At 23.1% G+C, this 21,466-nt stretch overlaps 1 protein-coding gene across 1 annotated transcript; it reads left to right on the forward strand.

Moving 5' to 3' along the window:
• Positions 1-3,554: 3,554 nt before the first annotated feature.
• LOC145845681 (sorting nexin-27-like) lies at positions 3,555-20,991 on the forward strand. The gene is made up of 13 exons (XM_082952790.1): positions 3,555-3,644; positions 4,403-4,503; positions 5,935-6,052; positions 6,813-7,032; positions 8,286-8,377; positions 8,443-8,543; positions 9,296-9,439; positions 10,533-10,705; positions 12,461-12,539; positions 14,448-14,602; positions 16,580-16,672; positions 20,081-20,230; positions 20,965-20,991. The coding sequence occupies exons 1-13, from the start codon at positions 3,628-3,630 to the stop codon at positions 20,989-20,991; spliced, it is 1,470 nt and encodes a 489-aa protein (XP_082808916.1). The 5' UTR covers positions 3,555-3,627.
• Positions 20,992-21,466: the final 475 nt, after the last annotated feature.

Here is a 21,466-nt window from a genome sequence, read left to right on the forward strand (position 1 = left end):
TTTTATTAAAAATTAAAAATTTCCCTACTCAAACATCGAGTAAATCAAGAATTTTTAAATTAAATAAAACTTAAATTCAAAAAATTCCTTCATACACCAGGTCTTTGGACCAAACATTTTTAGTTTTTTTTGTCTTTCAATAAACAACATAAAATAAGCAGTAGACAAATTTCACCTAATCAGAAGCTCATAAACTTTGCAGCTTACTTCAATCTTGAATAGTTGAATTTCAAACTTTTATGTACTTTTGCAATTTCTATTTGTAAACTGTAATTCACAAAAATTATAGTAAAATTTAAGGTAAACAACAAAAGTTTTGTTAAAGAAAAACATTTATTTAAATAATTCTTTTTACTTGTGTTTTTTTTTGTAAGGATTTGCTAAAGAATTCAAATGTTGATACTTAGTAAATTCAATGACTCATATAAAAACATAAATTTTGTACTTTAAGCTTTTTAAATAAAAAAGTTTGTTTTAAACTAAACAATTTATTAAAGGTTACACTGAAGTTACATAGACGGACTTAATAGTTTGAATCTTTTTTAGCTCATTTAAAATTTATGACTGACCTGAAAAACTTGCAAACCTATTTCAATGATTTTCAGAAATGTCTAACTAACTTTTATGACCTTATTACAACAAGATAATTTCTTAGAAACCTAGGCTAGTTTTAATCACTTAGAAGAACTGTTTTCATTCAAAAAATGAAAACTCTGCAAGATGTTTCTCTCTTCACAAAAGACAAAACATCATGCAAAAACAAAGAAAGTTAAAGTATTACATCGTTAAACAATACATAACCAAAATAAATTATTTTTATTATGCAATTTGATGCCATTGAACTATTTTTAAAGGTGTTCAACATTAATTCTTTTCTTGATTTTTTGTTATTATTACTTTAAAGATTAATACAGTGATAATTAAGTATAGCCCCATTAAAGTTCTGAATTTTAATCTTTTTAGTTTTATTTTGTTATAGTTATGTTTCTTAACAATAAATCTTATGTTACATTGTGTGTAATTTTATTTTTAATAACTAAGTTAATTATAAAAAAGAAACAGATAAACAAAAATATTGTAATCGGTTAAGGACATAGGAGAGGTCCAACATTTTTTTTCAAAGGTAGAAAAACATCAGAGCTCACTCTCCACTCTACAAGCTACAAAAACTTACATTGGCTCTTATTTAAAAGTTAAAGTATAAATTACAAGTCAGTTAATGTAGTATATAAGAAGTTTAATTAGTTTTGAGATATAGGTGTTTTTGTAAAAGTTTTCCAATACAAACATATGGACCACAATTTTTTCATGGTAAATTTTCTCAGAACTTTAAAAATATTCACTAATAATCCATCTTTTCCTTCAATAATTGAGCCAAAGACCTCAAATTTTCAGAAATGTTTTTCTTATAGTTTAAATCTTATATTGTCGGGTTTTTGAAAATACTTTATAATAAAAACTTTAGATTAAGAACAAAAACAAAACTGTTTTTTAATGTTTTTTTTTGTGTTTAAAATAAAGAATTCCTGCATTCAATGGACTTAAGTATTAGTATTGAACTTACTTAATGAACTTAATGTGAAAATTTAAAGAAAATTGGTTTAAAAACAAAGCAGTAGATAGGTTTTTACTGAAATAGCCTTTTTTTTTGCGTTTTCGGTTTGTGCAATTTATAAGGGTTAATATTGAGATCACAGACTTTGATTGCTCATATCTTGAAAATTACTTTAAACTTTGTTAAAAGGTTAAAATTTTCTGATTAAAATCTGAAAATAAGATCAACTTGTAAGAAAAAAAAAAAGCACTCCTTTTATAAAATTTTTTGAGCAGTTTTAATTAAAAATAAACTCAAGATTAATGAAAAATCTAAATTATTATTAATTAATGGTTTGTTTAAAAGTATTATTATTTAAATTAACTCAAAACAAAATTTTTTTAAAAAAAGAAAATAAAATGCACTCCTTTTTATACCCTTTTTTGCCAATATTAACTATGGAAACCATAGTCTACCATGGGCACCACACCGTCTACTCCCCTTAGATTTCATTTTTTGCAATCATGTGCGTTCATATTTTTCTTGTTGCTTTTTTACAAGAACAACCACTAAAAATGCAATATGAAGTTACATAATAACATAAAAAGGGAGAAGTGGTAAAAATAAAGGTGGACCACCCCTCATGTCATTAATAAAGGCCATTTGGTGTAAACTCACAAGTGTGAAGTCTTGTTACCTTATTAAATCCTGTGACATAGAAACTCCTATGTGTAAAAGTCCTTATTCCAGTTTTATTACTACTAAAAAGCCAGCCAACAATCCAACTATTATCTGTTGAAATTTTATGTTATAAGAATAATTTACAAAGAACAAAATATAAAGTTATCTAAAAAAATTGAAATACTACATAAATAGTTCACTAAATATTTTTCTAAAAAAAGTAGTGTTTAGTTTAAATTGAAAACTATATTACTTTTCTGACAATATATGATTAATAGTCTACCTACTGCAGGATCATAACTTTCCTGAATTTCACCAGGATAAAATTGAAAAAATATATAATATAAAAATAAATCTTGACTTCATTTTATTTTTTATAGTTTTCAATTATATCAGTCTTGTCATGCACTCACTTTATAGCCCAATTATTATTTAGTTTTTATTTTAGGTTAGGCAACTTTAGGCTAGTTTAATGTAACTCAAGCTGCAGTTATGCCCCTGCAGTTCCAACTGCACTTGAAAACTCTAAAAAAGTATAATTTTACAATGTAAAAAAAGAGAAAAATAGCTGAACAGATTAAAAAAACCAAGATTTTGCTGTTAAATTTTTTATAAAGACACTGTTTTAAGGTATGCAATTTTTTTTAATAAAAATTTGCATTGTTTAATGAATAAGATGTACTTATAACACCAAACTCTGACTTAAACCACAAACTTACTTAATATTTTTAACTGCTGGTTTACTTATTTATACTGTAAAAATTGTTAGAAGTCCCTAAAATATCTTATAGCAAATAATTATTAATTTCTTTCAAAATTTGTTTTACAAAATAAAACAGATCATCATTTTATTTTTTAAATTTATAAAGTAACCTTATTATTAGTTAATAATTAAATCATATGATGTGGAATAATGTATGAAGAATGATTCTTTATTTAATAATGTTTATTGAGTTTTAAATTATAAACAGTAAATACTAGTTATTGAAATAAGACACAATGAACTACATAACTTACATAGTGCTATTAGAATCAATGAATATTAAGTCTTAATTAGTAGTGAAATGTTTTTTTACTCAATTGCTAAAGTTGCATTTCAAATTTAATTTATTTATAATATTCAAAATATTTAAAACAATATTAAAATTATTTCTCTATGCTTAACATTTGTTCAATTTTCATAAAAAAAACTGTTTTGGATAACAGTAAAAATTGCATTTTTTTGTTAAACGTTCTTTAAGTTTTAAGCATTAGTTTTGACATGTTTATACCTGTGTCTCAAAATTCTTTATACATCATCTATATTGTAAAGTCACCAGTAACTAAATTTAATTTTTCAGAAAAATTCTAATAACTTAATTCTGTTTTGAAGTAGTATAAAATAATTCAATACTTTATTAAACAAAACAATAATGGCTCAACCAACTCGGTAAGTTTTTAAAATATATTTTATAAATTTATGATAGTTTCAAATAGAAAATTTCATGCAACTAACTACAAAAATACATAGGCAATTTATATAACAAACTATTTTAAATTTACATACAACATATTAAGACAAAAATCTTGTTGTTTTTAGTAAATACTTATTGGAAATATATTTATTTACTTTTTATAATCCTGCCTACATATGATTAACATTTATAAACTTAATCTTTGATTATCTACAATTATAAAACATTTAACCCTTAATATGGTTTAAACTTACTTTAAACAATTTAAAAAGAATAAATTATGTTTATTTATTAAACTGAAATTTAAAAATGTTGATTTATTTTAAGCTTTTTTAACTATGAACTTGAAATTAAATATTGAGAATATTTGTTACAAACTCAGAGAGTTACTAAATTCTACCTCTGAATCGTATATCAATTAATTTAAATTAAGTATACTTACAATAAAGTGATTTGAAGTTTTAGTTTTTTTCCAGTGTTGTTCTAGGATTCTCTATTTTTATTTTTTAAGTATAATCAGTATGAAGAGAAAAGTTTTACTTATTTATTATAAACCACTTAATAAATTAACTTCAGTTCAACAATAAGTTTTACCTTTTATTTTTTCAAAACATTCAAACTTTTGAAATACTTTTTTTACTTACTTTATATTATTACCTCAAAAATATATGACACGTTTAACCACTTAAGTTCATCTGTGTGTGTTTTATAGAATTTTATTTATTTGTAACAGTTCAAAAAGAAATGAGATATACAAAGGGCCAAGGGACGTGGAATTTTCAAAAACAGAGACTGGGTTTGGGTTCAATGTCAGGGGCCAAGTTGGTGAAGGAGGTATGGTTTAAAAAAATTATTGTAAAGTAAAAGTTTGAATTATTGAAATTATATTGAACTAAACTATATTGAATTAAAGTGTAAAAAATATATACTAAGTTTGTAATGTAAAGTAATTTGTAGCATTTTTTAGCTGTTAGATACTTTAGTTTGTTTTAAAAATTTAATGAGGCAGGTGAGATCTATCTAAAATAAACTATTTAAAATATTTTACCAAAAACTAAATATTTGTTTAACATAATGATCTTAGAGTATTTAATCTTAACTTTTGTTTGCTTTAGGTAATGAATTTAGCACTATGATTGAACAACTAACAGTTAATATGTTAATTGAATATCATCAATAGAAATTTTTACTACAATAACGTTTTTGCTTTTAAAAGTCTCTTAAATACAAGACAAATAAGTTTGCCACATATAAATTATTTAAATCAATTTAAAGTATTTTATATTTAGTTATTTTATCTATGAATTATAAAACATATATATTATTTCAAGGTCATTTAATAGACCATCAATAAAATATTTTGTTTTAAAAAGTGCATACATAAGAGTTTGTTACACATACCACTTTTTATCATTAGTTAGATTTTACTTATGCATCAATTAAAAGTTATCAAAAAAATCTTCAATTATAACTGTTTTTGCTTACCAAACCTCATTTATCTTTCCATGACAAATTAATTTGTAATTAAAATATTTAACTTTATTTTAAGGTGCAATTAAGACATTAATGGTGTTTTTTTACACTACAATGGTGTTCTTAAATGTATAATGTTTTCTCAGTATAGTTAATTAATATAAATACTAATAAGTTAATATTTTTGCATCACTATATATTGATATGTAGAAAATTAATTCCAAAAGGAACCATATAATATGTTGTTTTAAGGTTAAATTAAGAGTACCAATGGTGTTTTGTTTCCCAATAGTTATTATTTTTCAACTTTTTCACCAAAAACACATATTTGAGAAAATAATTAGCAAACTTTCATCATGTTTTTGGTAAATTTTTAATCATATGTAAATCTAAACTTAATAATGAAGTTGTAAATCCCAATAGATTCACTTTCAAAAGTCTTATTACATACTAATATGTGTGGCAAACTATCTTACATTTCTAACTATTTACTGTTTTTGAGTAGGTTAAAAAGCATCTTATGTTTTTTTTACTGCAGAAGTTTATACTTTCTTCACTCAGTAACACAATGTTATTTTCATTTACAGGTCAACTAAAAAGCCTCAATGGTGTTTTGTGCGTTAAAAGTTAACATTTTTTCACCAAAAACTCATTATACATAGTTATTTAACAAAACAGTTGGCAATTTTTTATAATATTCTTAATACTCTGTTATTTACAGGTCAATTAAAGTCAATCAACGGGGTTTTATACGCTTCAACATGATATTCATATTTATATTTTTACTTACAGGTCAATTAAAGTCAATCAATGGGGTTTTATACGCCCCTCTTCAACATGTGAGCGCAATTTTAGAAGGAGGCGCCGCTGAAACTGCAGGTGTGAGACCCGGGGACAGAATATTATCTGTGTAAGTTGCAAATGTTTATTATATGTTTTGGTTTTAAGAAAACAAATAAAGAAATCACAACTACTAGAGAACAAACAATGAATTTATTCTTTCAAGAATTTATTTTACAAACTAAATTTTGGTCAAAGACCTTGTCAGTGCTTAAATAAATCTTATTCAAATAGAATTTTCTACTGATAGAATATTCTATTAGAATAAGGTTTATTTAAGCAATGAAAAGGTCTTTGACCGAATCTTAGTTTGTAAAATAGATTCTTGAAAGTACAAATGTTCATAGTAAACTACTAGACATTCTAGCTACCCAGGCTAGTTTAAAACGTTTTGAGGTATTCAGAAATCTCAGTCTAGTTTTTGTTTACTTAAAACTATTTTTTTCTAATGTCTTAATTTAATCTAGATATAACCATTTTTTATTGTTTTAAAGTATATGAGCTTGATTATCAGTAAATGTCTTAAAGTTTTGATTCTTACAACTATTTATTTTTATTGGTTTAGGCTGACCCAGGCTAGTTTGATGTAGTTCAGACTTGATTCATACCTTCAAAGACTAGTTGTTAATTACTTCAGTTTGTTTATTTCCATCATCAAAAATGGTATACTCGAGCTAAAATTTAAATCAATTCCAAAATATATACAAATAAATTGCAAAGGTTATGGATAAATCATTGTGTGGCATAGATTAAATTTTGTATAGTATTATTGAAAATAGTTTATATTTGATTGTACCATCTCAAAATTAATTAAATATGTTTACGCATAGCAACGGTGAAGGGGTGGAGGGCGCCACCCACAAGAAAGTGGTGGAACTCATAAAAGCTGGCGGGGACCATCTGAAGATGACGGTGATCAGCGTACCGGCCCGGGACTTCCAAAGACTCGACCCAGACGACGACTGTTTCTATGACTACACGGATGTGAAGAGATTGGACGTTTCAATCCCCAACTACGAGCATGTTGATGAGGAAAATAACAGACATGTTGTTAGTTTTGTTTGATTATTTATTTAAATTTAATTCTGAACTTTATTTTTTGTAGATGTTAAAGTAGCAGATTTGTGGTAAATGATATTAAATATTATTATATAATATATTTATTTTATATTCGATCTTTTTTTTTTTATTTTGATTTATGTATTAATTTACAAGAACGACATTTTAACAGTAATATTACCTAATAATATTTAACACTTGTTTTTATATTCAATTTATTACACCTTTATAGTATGCTTTTTTCTTTGTTACATTATAAAGACCTTTTGTTTAAATATTTTAAATTTGTAAACATTTACTTACAGTTTTAGTAACAAGTGTTATCACTAACAAAGCGTTAAAAACTAAAGTTTTAAATAAGTTTTTGTTTAATCAAAATTTTATCACTTGTATAGTTGCTGATAGTAATGCCCATTGATAAAAATAACTAAATGGACATCAGTAGCTTTTTATCAGTGAAAGTTTATTGAGTATATTATCAAGTTTCTATAAAAAAAAATTTCGTTTTCTTATGGGCTCTGTTTGTTTGGAAGTCTAGGATTTAATGCCCTATTATGTTATGTTTTAAATATAAAATATTTCCATGATTTTAAGAAAGCAAAAACTCATTTTTAATAAGCTTTTGTGTAAGCAACAACATTACCATGCTAACGTACATGATAAGTTTAATCACTTACAAAGGCTGATAATTTAGTATTTTATTAAAATATTAAACAAAATCTTAAAAAACATAAATATCAGTTATTATATACACAAGGTTGCCACAAAACATGGAATTTGACAATTTGGTATAAAAATCCTTAAGTTTGGAACAAAAATCACTGAAAAACCTGGAATTGTGAACAATTTTTACATATTAAGTAGTAAAATTTGGATTTGACACGAAAAATGTATCGTATAGATAAACATTTTTGTCATCATCAACAATTTTTTTCATTAAAAAACACATTTAAAGAAGCTTTAAGTTATATTTTCAATGTTATTATACAAATTAACACAGTTTTTACCTTAAGCTTTATTTTAAACTAAAAATAGATCTAAAAATCTGGAAGAAATTCAGAAAACCTTGAAGTAATTTTTCAAAAACCAGTGGCAACCCTGTTTATATTTTATCAGGTTTTATACTATATATTATAAATTTCAAAAGTACACCTGATTCTAACAAAACATGTAAACATTATTTTTATCTTGTCAGATGTTTACATTTTTATGCATATTTAATTATATATTATTTTCAATTTCAGGTGTACATGGTAGTGTTAGATGGTAAGATGGTAGCCAAGCGCAGGTATTCAGAATTTCTCAATTTGTGCGAAGATCTGAAGAAAATATTCAGGTATGTAGTAATAGATACACAATTAAGTTTTTATTTGTAATAAATGATTTCAAAAAAATTTTCAGGGATTTCCAGTTTCCGAAGTTTCCAGGAAAATGGCCGTTCCAGTTGTCGGAAGCTCAACTGGACAAGAGGAGATACGTGCTTGAAAATTATTTGCAAAAAAGTGAGAAAACTACATAATTTAATTAATATAAAAATACATAGATTTAAAAAAAGATTGAAATTATTTGCAAAAAAGTGAGACAACTACATAATTTAATTAATATAAAAATACATAGATTTATAAAAAAAGTTGAAAAAATTATAAAATAGTTTTTAAACACTTTTTTGTTAATAAAAAGAAAATTAAATATTTTGAGTTGCCTTCATAAGGTAGTTTAGTTATTAAATTTTTGAGTTGCCTTCATAAAGTAGTTTAGTTATCAAACTTTATTTAAAATTGTTGATAACATTTACATTTTACAGCACTATACAGTAAATATAATTTAAGGGCATAGGGGGATTCGACGTTTTTTTTTTTTTAATTCTAAAAATAACATGAGATGTAATATAAAAGCTTGAAGTACAAACTACAAGCCAGTTTTTATAGAATTAGAAAATCTAATCAACTTTTGAGATATTGTATATTTTATAAAAATTTTCGATACAAACTTATAGACCGCACATTTTTTGGGGTCATTTAACTTGGATATTTAAAAATCACTAAAAATCTATATTCCATTAGAAACCAAATGAGGTCGCCAACTTTAATTGCTCATATCTCAAAAATTACTTTGAATTTTATCAAGCGGTTAAAAATGTCTTATAGCTCAGATAAAACTCTATAAAATAAGATCAACTTGTAAAAATCAAGGCAGACCCCCTATGCCCTTAACTATACAGTAAATATAATGCTTAAAATGCTTTTGTTTTCAGCATTATGCGTCAGAGTTATCCAGGAATGCGACACAGTATTGGACTTTCTGAACATCGACGTTTATTCAGGAAAAAATCAGGAACCGAATCAGGACGTGGACACCCACAAATATAATCCTGATATTGAAATCGGAAATACTGAAGGTTTGTTAGAAATATTTTTAATTAGTATTTCTTTTCAATTTACAAATATTTATTTGAGATAAAGGTGTTGAGATAGGGAATACTAAAGGTATGTTAGAAAATATTTATAATTTAATAAATATTATTTAAACAAATATAATCCTAATATTGAAATCGGGAATACTGAAGGTTCGTTAAAAATTATAATTATTATTTCTTTTCAATTAACAAATATTTATTTGAGATTAATATTGTTCAAATTAAGTTATTAAAGTACTTAAAAAGCTTACTTGTAAAATAAATTATTTTTGCAATTTCTAATAACTAAAAGACAACAGTTATGAATTAAAACTTCTATCCGTTTTTGAAAATATAACTATTTGGTATAATATTCAATAATTCTATATATGAAAAATGAAATCGTACCTACATATTCACAGTATTACAATTAAGCAGTTTGTTTTAAAAGTAAAATATCAGTAAATATTTGAATTAAATATAAAGTACTACAACTTACTAAAGTTATAAGGTTAGTCTTTACTGAATTGATAAAATTTAATTGACTTAAAAATCTTTTGTATAAAAGTTGATTAATATCACACAGAGAAAAGTCTTAGGTCGAACGCTTGGAAGTACTTATAATGATTAATTTAAATCTTAATTTTTATTTATTTCATAATTGCTTTACTGTAATTTATTATCAAAAAAAAATTTACTTAAACTATAATGTACCTATTACAAACTAAGTACTATGATGTTTGGACATTTGAAACTTTGTGCCAATTGACTAAGACAAAAAAAGTTAACTTGCATATTTAATATTTTAAAATAAAGTTCAAGTGTGTTTCAGAAACTTCGAGCAAATCAAGTAAAAATAAAATATAATAAATTTAAACATTAAAAGCCTAGTTAAAACACACATAGGAATAAATCAAACAATTTTAACGAAACTTGACCTGTATATTTAAATTTTATTCAGAAACATCAACTAAATCATGCAAGGAAAAATTACCCAATAAAAAAAATAATAAATTTAAACATTCAAACTACGTTGAAGCATACATAAGAACGAAGTTAATTTTCAATGCAACTTAATCTGTATGTATTTTTACAGAAACATCAAGCAAATCTAGCGATGACAAGCTACCAAACGGAACAGCAGATCAGGACAACAAGGAAAATGTTGACAACAGCGAACCTGTAGTGATGAAGTTGCTGCTGCCTAACAGGAAGAAGGTTGAATTGAGCAACGAGGAACTTAATGACACTGCTGGGAATATTTTGAAGGTTTTTATTTTAAATTTTAAGAAATTTTGTTGAAAAAGACATATAATTTTTGTAGAAATAGTAAGTTTTTAAGAAAGTAATTTTTGTATAAAAATTATAGAAAGTTTGTTTGGATTAAGTTTAAAACTACTAGTTAGTTTCAATTATATTTTTTAAAAGTTTTGTAAGTAAACATATTTTGTAAATATTTCGAATTATCTTTACTTAAAGTTTTTATTAAACATAGTTAATTGTAAAAAAAATAGTTAAACAGTTTTTTCTTGTTTTTGAAAACCGTAACTTGTAATAGTTTACATTGCTAAGTCCAAGTTATAGATTGAGTTTATTTGTGTTTTAAATGACAATTTAAAAATGCTAATCGCTTTTTATTCAACTTTTTAAGTTATTTTGCAACAAATTTAAATCTTTATAAACTAAGTTTTTTTAAATCTTATTTTGGTTTTATTTGAAACTTTAAAGTATTAATGATATAAATTTTGTATACTAATGTTTATTTAAATTTATAAATCCATTTATAAACATTTATAAGATATTTGATCTTTACTGTTTTAAATACCAAATTTTATTTTTATATGCATATACAGTTTATTTAAATGCTTTAAAAATGATGTAGTTTAGGCTACAACTTTTAACATTTGACTTCAAATCTTCATTTTAAAAATTTAAACTTTTTGAAAAAAATAAACTTAAAATAATCAAAGCATTAATTAAAATTTTTTAACTTTTACCAAGTTAAAATGCGTTCTGACTTAAAATATAATAAAATTCACAAAAATTCAAACTTATTGTTCACCAAACAAGCGACAACCAAAATTTTGTTTATTTAAAAATTTCATGCTTTATTATAATGTACGTTGTTCGCATAATTTTTGTAAATAATTAATTTTGAAACTTGCATAAAATATGTACATGCAAATAGTTTTTAGAGTAGTATTTTTTAATTTAAAGAAGCATTTATCACGGCTACATCTAAAAAATCTATTTTGAAAAATGAATTAATTTTTATAATAACATTTTACACAAAAGTGAGCATGATATTTTGTTTGTATAAAATCTTGTCAGTTTGATAAATTTTAGTGTTATTATACACCTCTAATATTAGTAGAATATTTTGTCATAAATTATAATACTTTCGTAAAACTTTTTATCATCTAAACAAGCAACAAACAAAATTTTGTTTATTTTAAATTTCCATGCATTCGATCTACATTGTTTGTATTAAAGTTGTTTGAACAAACACATTTGAGCGATTAAATTTGAGTTTAGGTGTTTTGTATTTCACCCAACTAAAAAAAAACTTTATTGTTTATTTTTAAAACTGTTGATTTAGTCAATTATATGTTTTTTAATAACTGTTCTAATTCACAAATTCACTTGTACAAAAAAAGCTATTTTTGTTTATAAAAAAATATTATTTAGAAACATTATTTGAGTAATTATTATATTTAATTTTATAGATATAGTTTTTAGTTTAAAGTATAACTTTAACATATTTTCTAAAATCAAATCTCATTTTTATTCATTTTTATCAACCTAATAATTTATTTATTAAAAAATATTCATGCACTTAAGTGGATTTGTAAAGATATTTAAAACATTAAAATGGTAACGAAAAATTTCAAATATTAAAAAATTGAAATTATTATCGTGTACCCTTTTGTTTTTATTGAATATTGTTATTTATTCTATTATATTTAAGTTTGTATATATTAAAAATATTTATGATGTATATATTAAAAACAGTTTTTTTAACAGTGTTATTTGAATGAATTAGAAGTTGATGAAAAACTTCATTCTCTTTATGCCCTATTCAAATTTGATGAAGAAAATATTTGTAAGTTTGTTTGATAATTAAAGTTATTTGTAAGTTGTTATATTAATTATTAATGTTTTACCTATTTTCGTAAGTTTTTGTATTGGTTATTTAACTTTACTATTTTTGTGAATTTTGTAGTTACCAGTTTTTATCCAATAAATTTTTAGTTTAATTTTTCAGATATTTTAGTTTTATTATGATTGTTCAAAGTTTCTAAAATGATATCAATTTAATTCTACTGTTTTATTGTGATTTTTTTTATGAATTAAAAGTAAATTGTTATATTTTGCATATATTCTTTGTTTATAGTTGTTTATTTAAAGATTATTCATACAATATTTGTATTTAAAAAAAATAGCAATATTAAAATAGTTCAATGCTAAATGGTTCATTTCATTCAAGTGTATTAATTAAAAAAACAAATGAATGTTTTTAGTTTTTTCTATACTACCTACATTTTATAAATCGTCACTAATTCATTTCAAAACATTAAAACTAAACTATGAAAATTATTTTTGTGAAAACTGAGCACTTTATTTTTACTTAGATCAAAAAAGAGGCAAAATTGACTTTGTTTTGTAAGTTTCAAATTAAATAAAAAGTTGAATACTATTTTAGAACTTAAAACGGTCAAAACAAGTTTTTAAAGTCTTTATTAGAACTTACCATTAATCAACAGTTTGACAACATCTTGATTTATCTAATTTAATTTATATATACTATTCACTTATATAATTACTGAAGGTTTTTTCTCTTTGTCTATTTTTTTAAAACATTTTTGTCCAAATAGTTATAAAATATAAAAACTAAAACAATGAAAACTGATAAATTGTTCAACAACATACAAAACTGATTTGTTATATTATTTTAAAAGTTGCTTTCATGATATTGTATTATATATAAACAGAAAGTAAAGTTTTGTTTTTAAATTAAGACATGTTTTTATAGAAAAACTTTACAGATTGTATAAATTGATTAATATGACAACAAATTGTTTATTTTGCAATTAAATTACAAAGCTTTAGTATTTCCTGACTTGTGACTTATATAAGAAAGTATGTCAAATGTTGATAAATTACTTTAAGTTCAAAACATTTATCTTTATGACGCTTATGAAAGTTTAACTTAATAGACCATTTTTATCTATTTGTTTTAAAATTATGGTTGTAACTATTATTAAATTAGTGAATTTAAAAACTTTTTTGTAAAGAAAACAAGTTATGTGCTAAAAATGTTTGATAAAAAGCTTTACTTTATATAATTGTTTTTATAAAACTTAAATAGGTTTAAAGCTGTTAATTTGAAAAATTCTGATTAAAACACTGGTATTCAAATTAAACGTTATTTGAAATACTCACTAAGTTTGTAATGATAGGAAATTTTTCAAATAAAACAAAATATATAGTTATTATTCTTAATTAAAACAGATTGCCTAATCTACTAAAATGTAAAGAGCTTATTTGAATAAAGATGTGCAAATTAAATATTTTATTTACAACCAGGTTTTTGGTGACAAAAATTTGCGACCTCTAAGTAAAATAAAATAGTAAAAATAGTGAACTATTTTATTTTACTTGAAGAGGTCGCAAATTTCTGTCACCGAAAACCTGGTTGTGAATAAAATATTTAATTTGCACATCTTTATTCGAAAAACTAAAATAATATCTTTTTAATTGAGAAATATTGACACACCTGGTAAACAACTTTTTTTAATGAAAATATATTAGTTACATTTAATTTCTACAGATTTTAATTTATCAAATTTAAAAGCTTCAGTATATATTACTACATGTCTTTGTCTATACTAAAAAGTATTTAGTTAATAAAAAATTTTCCGCAGATTTGATTTTTTTGTTTAAATTTATTTACAATTTTATATTTAAGTATTTAAAAAATTATTTTTATGTTACATAATTTTTATTACAGATTTGAAACTATCAAACGACGAGTGTCTGATCGACTCGGTCTCAACTCCGGGAAATACCCTTCATTTTGCAGTACGAAAATGGCTTTTCAACGTTGAACAGGAAAATTTGCTGCTGGGACAAAATGATGACACTGCTATGCTACTGACTGGACAGGTTATTTGTTTATTGAAAATGTTTTTATGAAATGCTTCTTAAATTAGTTATTAATTGCCATTTGATGATAGGATGTTCACATTAACATTAAGGCCATAGGGGGTAAACCATGTTTTTTACAAGTTGATCTAATTTTATAGAGTTTTTTCTAAGCTTCAAGATGCTTTTTATCGTTTTTAAAAATTCGAATTATTTTTTGAGATATGACCAGTCAAAGTCGGGCCGCATAATAGGTTCCCTATAGGAAGGAAAAAATAAAACAGCGAAAAAAGACTATTTCATTTAAAATCTATATCCTCCTACATTTTTCAAGCAATCTTCTTCAAACTTTCACAGTCTAATCTTTATACAATAACAAAAAAACGTTACTTTGGAATTAAAAATTTTTTTATAAAAAAAAAAAACACTTTTTTTTAAATTTTTGTGATAAAAATTTTATTTTTTTTAATTATTTTAATTCTAAAGTAACGTTTTTTCCTTATATTATAAGTAACTTTTCCTGAAAATTTGAAGAAGATTGCTTGAAAAATGAAGGAGGAGACAGATTTTTAGTGAATTTTTAAATTTCCGAGAAAATTGACCCCGAAAAATTTGCCGGCCATACGTTTATATTGGAAAATTTTTACAAAAAGTTAAATATCTCAAAAGTTAAATAATATTTTTGAATTCTATAAAAACTGGCTTGTAGTTTATACTTAAATCTTTCATATAAAAGCCAAAGTTAATTTTTGTAAAAAAAAAAATGTTGGACTCCCCTATGGCCAAAAATGTATTTAAATTGTTTATAGGTTGTCAAAACAAATTTTTGTTAGTTTTTGTTTTTATTACATTAAGTCCTACTTAGTGACATGGCAAGTATTTAAAATTAGTTTTAATTTATACTGTTAAAAAAACTATATTTAAAGCGGCCAATTAATTAAAAAAAATCCTACTATTTATTAGGTAGGTAGTCAATTTAAATACTTTATATTTTATGAAATAAAATTTGTACATTAATTGCTGTATAATGATATGTGGCAAATATTTTTTTTTATACTTCTGATTTGCACTGAATGTTTATTAATCACATGCTAAAAAAGTAAAAAGGTAGATACTTACTACACTTTGTTATTTTAATTAGTTTCTTGATTAGGAATACAACCTTTATTAAAATTAGTTGTGTTTTTAGAAAACTTTAAACTGCATAATTTTTTAATGCATAGCAATTATTTTCAGTTTAAATTGAAAAAACTCTGCCAGTTTTATTCATTAAGTTTTAATTGCTGACTAGACAAAACCACAAAAAGTTTTTTGTTTTTTCTCTCATTGCATTTTAAACTCATTATTGTAGTCTTTATAAACGTTTACATGTAATGTATACAATTTATTAAAAGTGTTTCAGCTGTTTTCTAATACAATAAATTTAATCTGTAAAAAATTGTATAAAATACTTTTTTAGACTTAACTTCAAAAATTAAAATACTTAGCGATGCATTATTGCTCGCACATAATTTAATTACCACCAAATTTTCTAGCACTTCATTTAGATTAATGTATCGTACAGTAAATTGAATAAAACTAATAAATTTAAGTGTTTTTTCATCTCATTCATTTCAGTTAATTTTAGTTCTATTTTGACAATTTTATAATGGTCAATGGACTATATAAATTTTTATAAAAGTTAAACATTATTCCTGTTATTAAAGAAAAAATATGTAACAGGCGTAATTTTTATAATTAACTGTTACAACAGGCTTACAAGTATTTAGAAAATAGCATAAGTAAAAATAAACTAATATATATTTTAAAATGTGATTTTTAAAACTGTTTATAATCTAAACAGTTTAAGCTGTTTTTATTTTAAATAGTCATCATTATATAAGAGGCGTATACAGATGTAAAGAGTGGAATTATTTCAATTATATTTTATATAACCAAGTATTCAATCAATGTATGTTTTAGTACATTTAGTTAATTATGTACAATTGTTTTTAACAGGCGTATACAGATGTGAAAAGTGGAATTATTTCAGTCAGCGCAAAAATGGGACCTCAGTTGAAATTATTTGCAACCCAAAATAATCATCAAGATGTAAGTAAAATATTTGTGATACTTAAATTAAAATATTTATTATATAAACTTCAATTAAATTATTTGCCACTCAAAATATTCACTAAGTTTATTCAACTAAATATTCACTAATTTAGTTAAATATTTTTAATTATTAGTATCTATGATAAAATGTTTGTCAATAGTACCTCAATTAAAACTGTTTGAGACTCAAAAATAACTATCACAACTTTGAAATTAAAATTTTTATACATTTAGTTTATAGATTATAGAAAACAGGTACAATTATGTATCTAAAAAAACTTAAAAGTTATTTTATATATTTTTTATAAACTGTTATTATAAAAAGATTAAAAAAAAAAACAATTTATTATTCAGACACATATTCAAATTTTTATTACAAACTTTCAATAAAAGCCAAGAATACTATATCACATTTACAAATTTCGTTAAGAGTTCATTTAAATATTGATTCATAAATACTTTTCCTGTAATTTACATTATGCCAGTTTGATAGACTTATTTAAGTTGTGAACTTTATTATCAATAAATTTCAAACAATTTAATATTTCAAAGCATATATGCAAATTTATTCATAATAAGATCAATATGTTTTGTATATTGAAAGAAAAGTTTTATTATAATTTATTAGTTTCTAAATGATCGATTCTTTTAGGAGTTAGTATTTTTTATCATAATTATTACACATAGCATAAGGTCTCGATATTTTCATTAGTTGCGCTTACATATATAATATTACTAGTATAAAATCTTTTTATTTATTTTCACTTAATTTCGTACTTTACTAAATGAACTATTTTTCATGCGCTGCGACATAATTTAAATTATTTCAGCAAAATTTTGTAGCATTATCCTGACGGGAAAATTAATTTAAGCTTATTAAAAGTTGACACATAGTAATATTATTTTCTGAAGCTAGATCAATTACTTATGATAGTTAAAATACAGTTGTAATGCAAAATACATTTTACATTTTTAATCTAGTTATTTAAACAATTGAAATTTTCAAAAAAAACTTCATTTATATTAAACTTGACATCTACGCATAGGATGTCAAAAAAAAAACTACAAAAACTCCATTCAGATTTTTATTTTCACACAAAAATTTAAACGTTCTATTATAACTGTCTGACTGACAATAAGACTCGTCAATTTATCGATTTCGTTTTTATTATAAAGTTCTAAATAAAATTTTTATTTTCGCTCTTTTTTAGATGCAAATTTTAAACTCAAAACAGTTCAGTTTAAAATCTTTTAAATCGAAGATTTTGATATTCCAGCACAATATACAAACAAAAATTTATAAGTAATGTGACAAATAATTAATTTTATTAAAATAAATATTTTCTGTGTTAATGGAATTTTTTACTTTGTTACAACAAAATGAAATTCTCAGCTAAATTTTTACAGTGTTAATCTAATTTTAAAATAAATTGTAATAATTCAAATGTTTTATTATATTTATGTTAAAATTCCAAGATAGCTAAAATGTTTACATTATAAATAAAATTACTTGATATTTTTTTTTTTAAGTTTGTTTTCATACTTTTACTTACTTTTTACGTACTTAAATCAGAATTTCCTTAACTTAAACAACTGAGCATTAAATGTGAAAATTATACAGCATTTTGTTTTAGAAAAAACTACTTTTTAAAAACCAAGTTTTATTTTTTGCAGACATTCAAAACAGTTAATTTTTAATTTGTTAATGAATGATTACAAATAAGGTATGAAAGAGAATTCTATAAAATGTTTTAAATATTTTTACATAAATTTTTGATTTTTTTTGTTATGCAAAAAGTTTAATTTTTTTTTCACACAGTAAAGCAAAATCAATGAGAATTTTTCAAAAACAAAAACTGTCAAAAAACGAAAACAATTAACAGTTTATCACTTTGACTCCTTGAAAAATTAATTCAAATAATTCTAAGTTTCAAAATAATAAGTTAATTTATGTTTTATATATTCTCATTAGTTTAGTAAATTTTCTCAAACAACTGTTCTTAAGACCAACAGTTTTATTTTACCAAAAAAGCCTATTTGATAATGTACATATCATTATTAGTGTTGTTTATTTATACAATCAATTAAAAAGTGATTTTTAATTTATATTATAAAAATTTTATGATATATTATTATATATTTTATGATATTTATGATACATTATTTTTTATTATAAAAACATTTATATTATAAATGATGAAATTATGTATTACATAAATTGTTCGGTTTAACAATATCTAGAAGTTATAATATGATTTTGTAAATTCATTAATATTACGGTAATTTAAGTAATGAAATTAATTTTATTATTTTTGGTCTTTCAAGGGTTTGTGCTTGTTTAAATAAGAATTATCAAACAAATATGTATTTAGATGCATGCCTGTTAACTTGTATAGTTTGTGTATAATGATTTATTGATATAAGATACCCACAAAGAAAAACAAGTATACATTTCTTAGATTTGTTTTAATATAAATTGACCAATCCATAATTTCAAAAAATGCTAGTTTTTACAATAGTCAGAAATTTACACTACCAATTGATTACTAATTTTACTTGTGACTCGACTAGCTAAAAATTAGTATGATATAACTAACAACATTGTACTATCATAAAATGTGTAATCTTTTATAGTCTATGCATAAGTTTTTATATGAGAATTTATTTCGTTTTGTTCTATGTGCATACTAAGTTATTATTTATCATACAGGACTATTTGTTATGTTTAGATTTTAATTTTTATCGAATGTAATTTGTTTGTTTCTTTAATCATGTGTATTGTTTAAGCGGCTCAGGTTTTAATGCCCGAGTCCATTTTCGCACAATAAACTCCAATAATAAAAATAATACGCGTATAATTTTACAGTACTTCAATCTTATGAGTCACAAACAAATTACTGTTTCATACTAACTTAAGTTACAACAAAATGTATAAATATTCCAACAGTTGTTGGAACTTATAATAAAATCGAGCTATTACTCAAGCGTATTATTCCCTCACTGTGATTGTGATTCGATTAGATATAACTAGTAAACATAACAACAATAAAATAGTCTTATATATCATTATAATAACAAATTTGTCAATTTTCAGTTCCTCGAGTTAGTAATAAAGTCATCTTATTAGTTAAATGTATCATTCTGGTTTTGATTGTTACATATATCATTCAAATTATAATGATAACAAATTGTACAGTATCCTTCTTTTATTACACTGATATATGTTTCTGTGTGTTAAACGAGTTTTAATAAAATAAAATAAAAATACACAATAAAAGAAGGATACGGTATAATTTGTTATTATTATATATTCCAGTGAACTTGTTTTGCTAGGATTATTTGTTAACAAACTTTTAAATTTGTATTATGAATAGATAATTCAAATTATACTAATATAATTTACAGTTCTTGGAACTAGTTCGCAAATCTAGTGATTACTCAAGCGTATCATTCCCCCACTGCGCTTGTGATTCGAGGAAACGAGGTCACGTGACCTGCAAAATATCATTTGATAATTTCAAGTTGTTCGCCTGCACTGAAGATGGAGTTATGGAGGTTATTATTTATTAATTTATTATTATTATATAATTTTATTTAAAAACCTGGTAGTGAATAAAATAGTTTACACTAATATTTCTATTTAAAAAACTCTTTCCATTGCAAAAATTTAGCAATATTTTTAGTTAAGACAAATAAATATAAATTTGATTTACAAAAAGCAAATACAAATCTTATATACTCGAGTTTTGCTTTTTGGTTTTATCACTAATTTGTTAGAAAAAATGAACTAATGATAAGTGTTATTATTATTTAATGATTTTACTTAATTTTTAGTGTTCATTTTCATTGAATTTAGTTTTAAATATTTTGCAAATTTTTTTAGTAAGTGATATTATAATAATAATTAATTATACTAAAAATAAATCTTGTATTTTTTTAATATTTTCATGACAAGTTAAAGAAGTAAATGAACTGAGATATTAATAATTAAAAAAATAAGTTTATCTTTTTAGCTTTTTTTACTAAGTTTTATTTATTCGCTCATGAAATTTCAAAGTTACAAAATATATAATTTACGTACATCTTAGATTAAGTTTAAATTTGATACGTTATAAAAGTATTAAGTTTTCTATATTTTACACCTTATTAAGTTTAGCGAAAATTAAGTTTGTCAAAACTGCAAATTTTCATAACAAATTGTTATAAAAGTTTATTCAGTGTTTAGTAATACAAATAAAGAGAGAATTTAATAACAAATCAATAAATTTCTTACAAACTTTTTGTTAAAGGAAGTAATTCAATTGCGCAACTTCTGAAAATTTTTAAGAAGTAATTTTGTTTAAAACTTATACATTCTCTTCTGAAAATTGTTGCCCTTTAAAGAGTAGAAGATTTGTAGATAAATTAAAGTTTAGCAAAATATGCATTTTATTTTTGTATGCTTTAAACAGCTCATTTAAAATTTAAAGTGTCAGCATATTTAATAAAAAGAATGCAGTTTTAGTTTATAAAATATATTTTGTGTTATGACTAAAGTGTTTGACTTTTTATTGTCGGAAATTAAACATAATATAAATGTGAAACGGAAGAGTATATTGACTTAATATTTGAAGTATAATTATTTCAGTGGTTTTATGAAGTAAGAAGTAAAATTGTGTATGTTTCATTTCAGTGCCAAAAAATTGATTTTTCCTGATTGGAAATGAAAGAGTATATAATTATCAATTAACTTAATTAACAAAATATAAAATAAAACATTTTTCAGTCCGAAGTAGTTGATTACCATGATTG

This window comes from Thalia democratica, unplaced genomic scaffold (assembly GCF_965202585.1).
Source record: "Thalia democratica unplaced genomic scaffold, ktThaDemo2.hap1.1 HAP1_SCAFFOLD_124, whole genome shotgun sequence".
NCBI lineage: Eukaryota > Metazoa > Chordata > Thaliacea > Salpida > Salpidae > Thalia > Thalia democratica.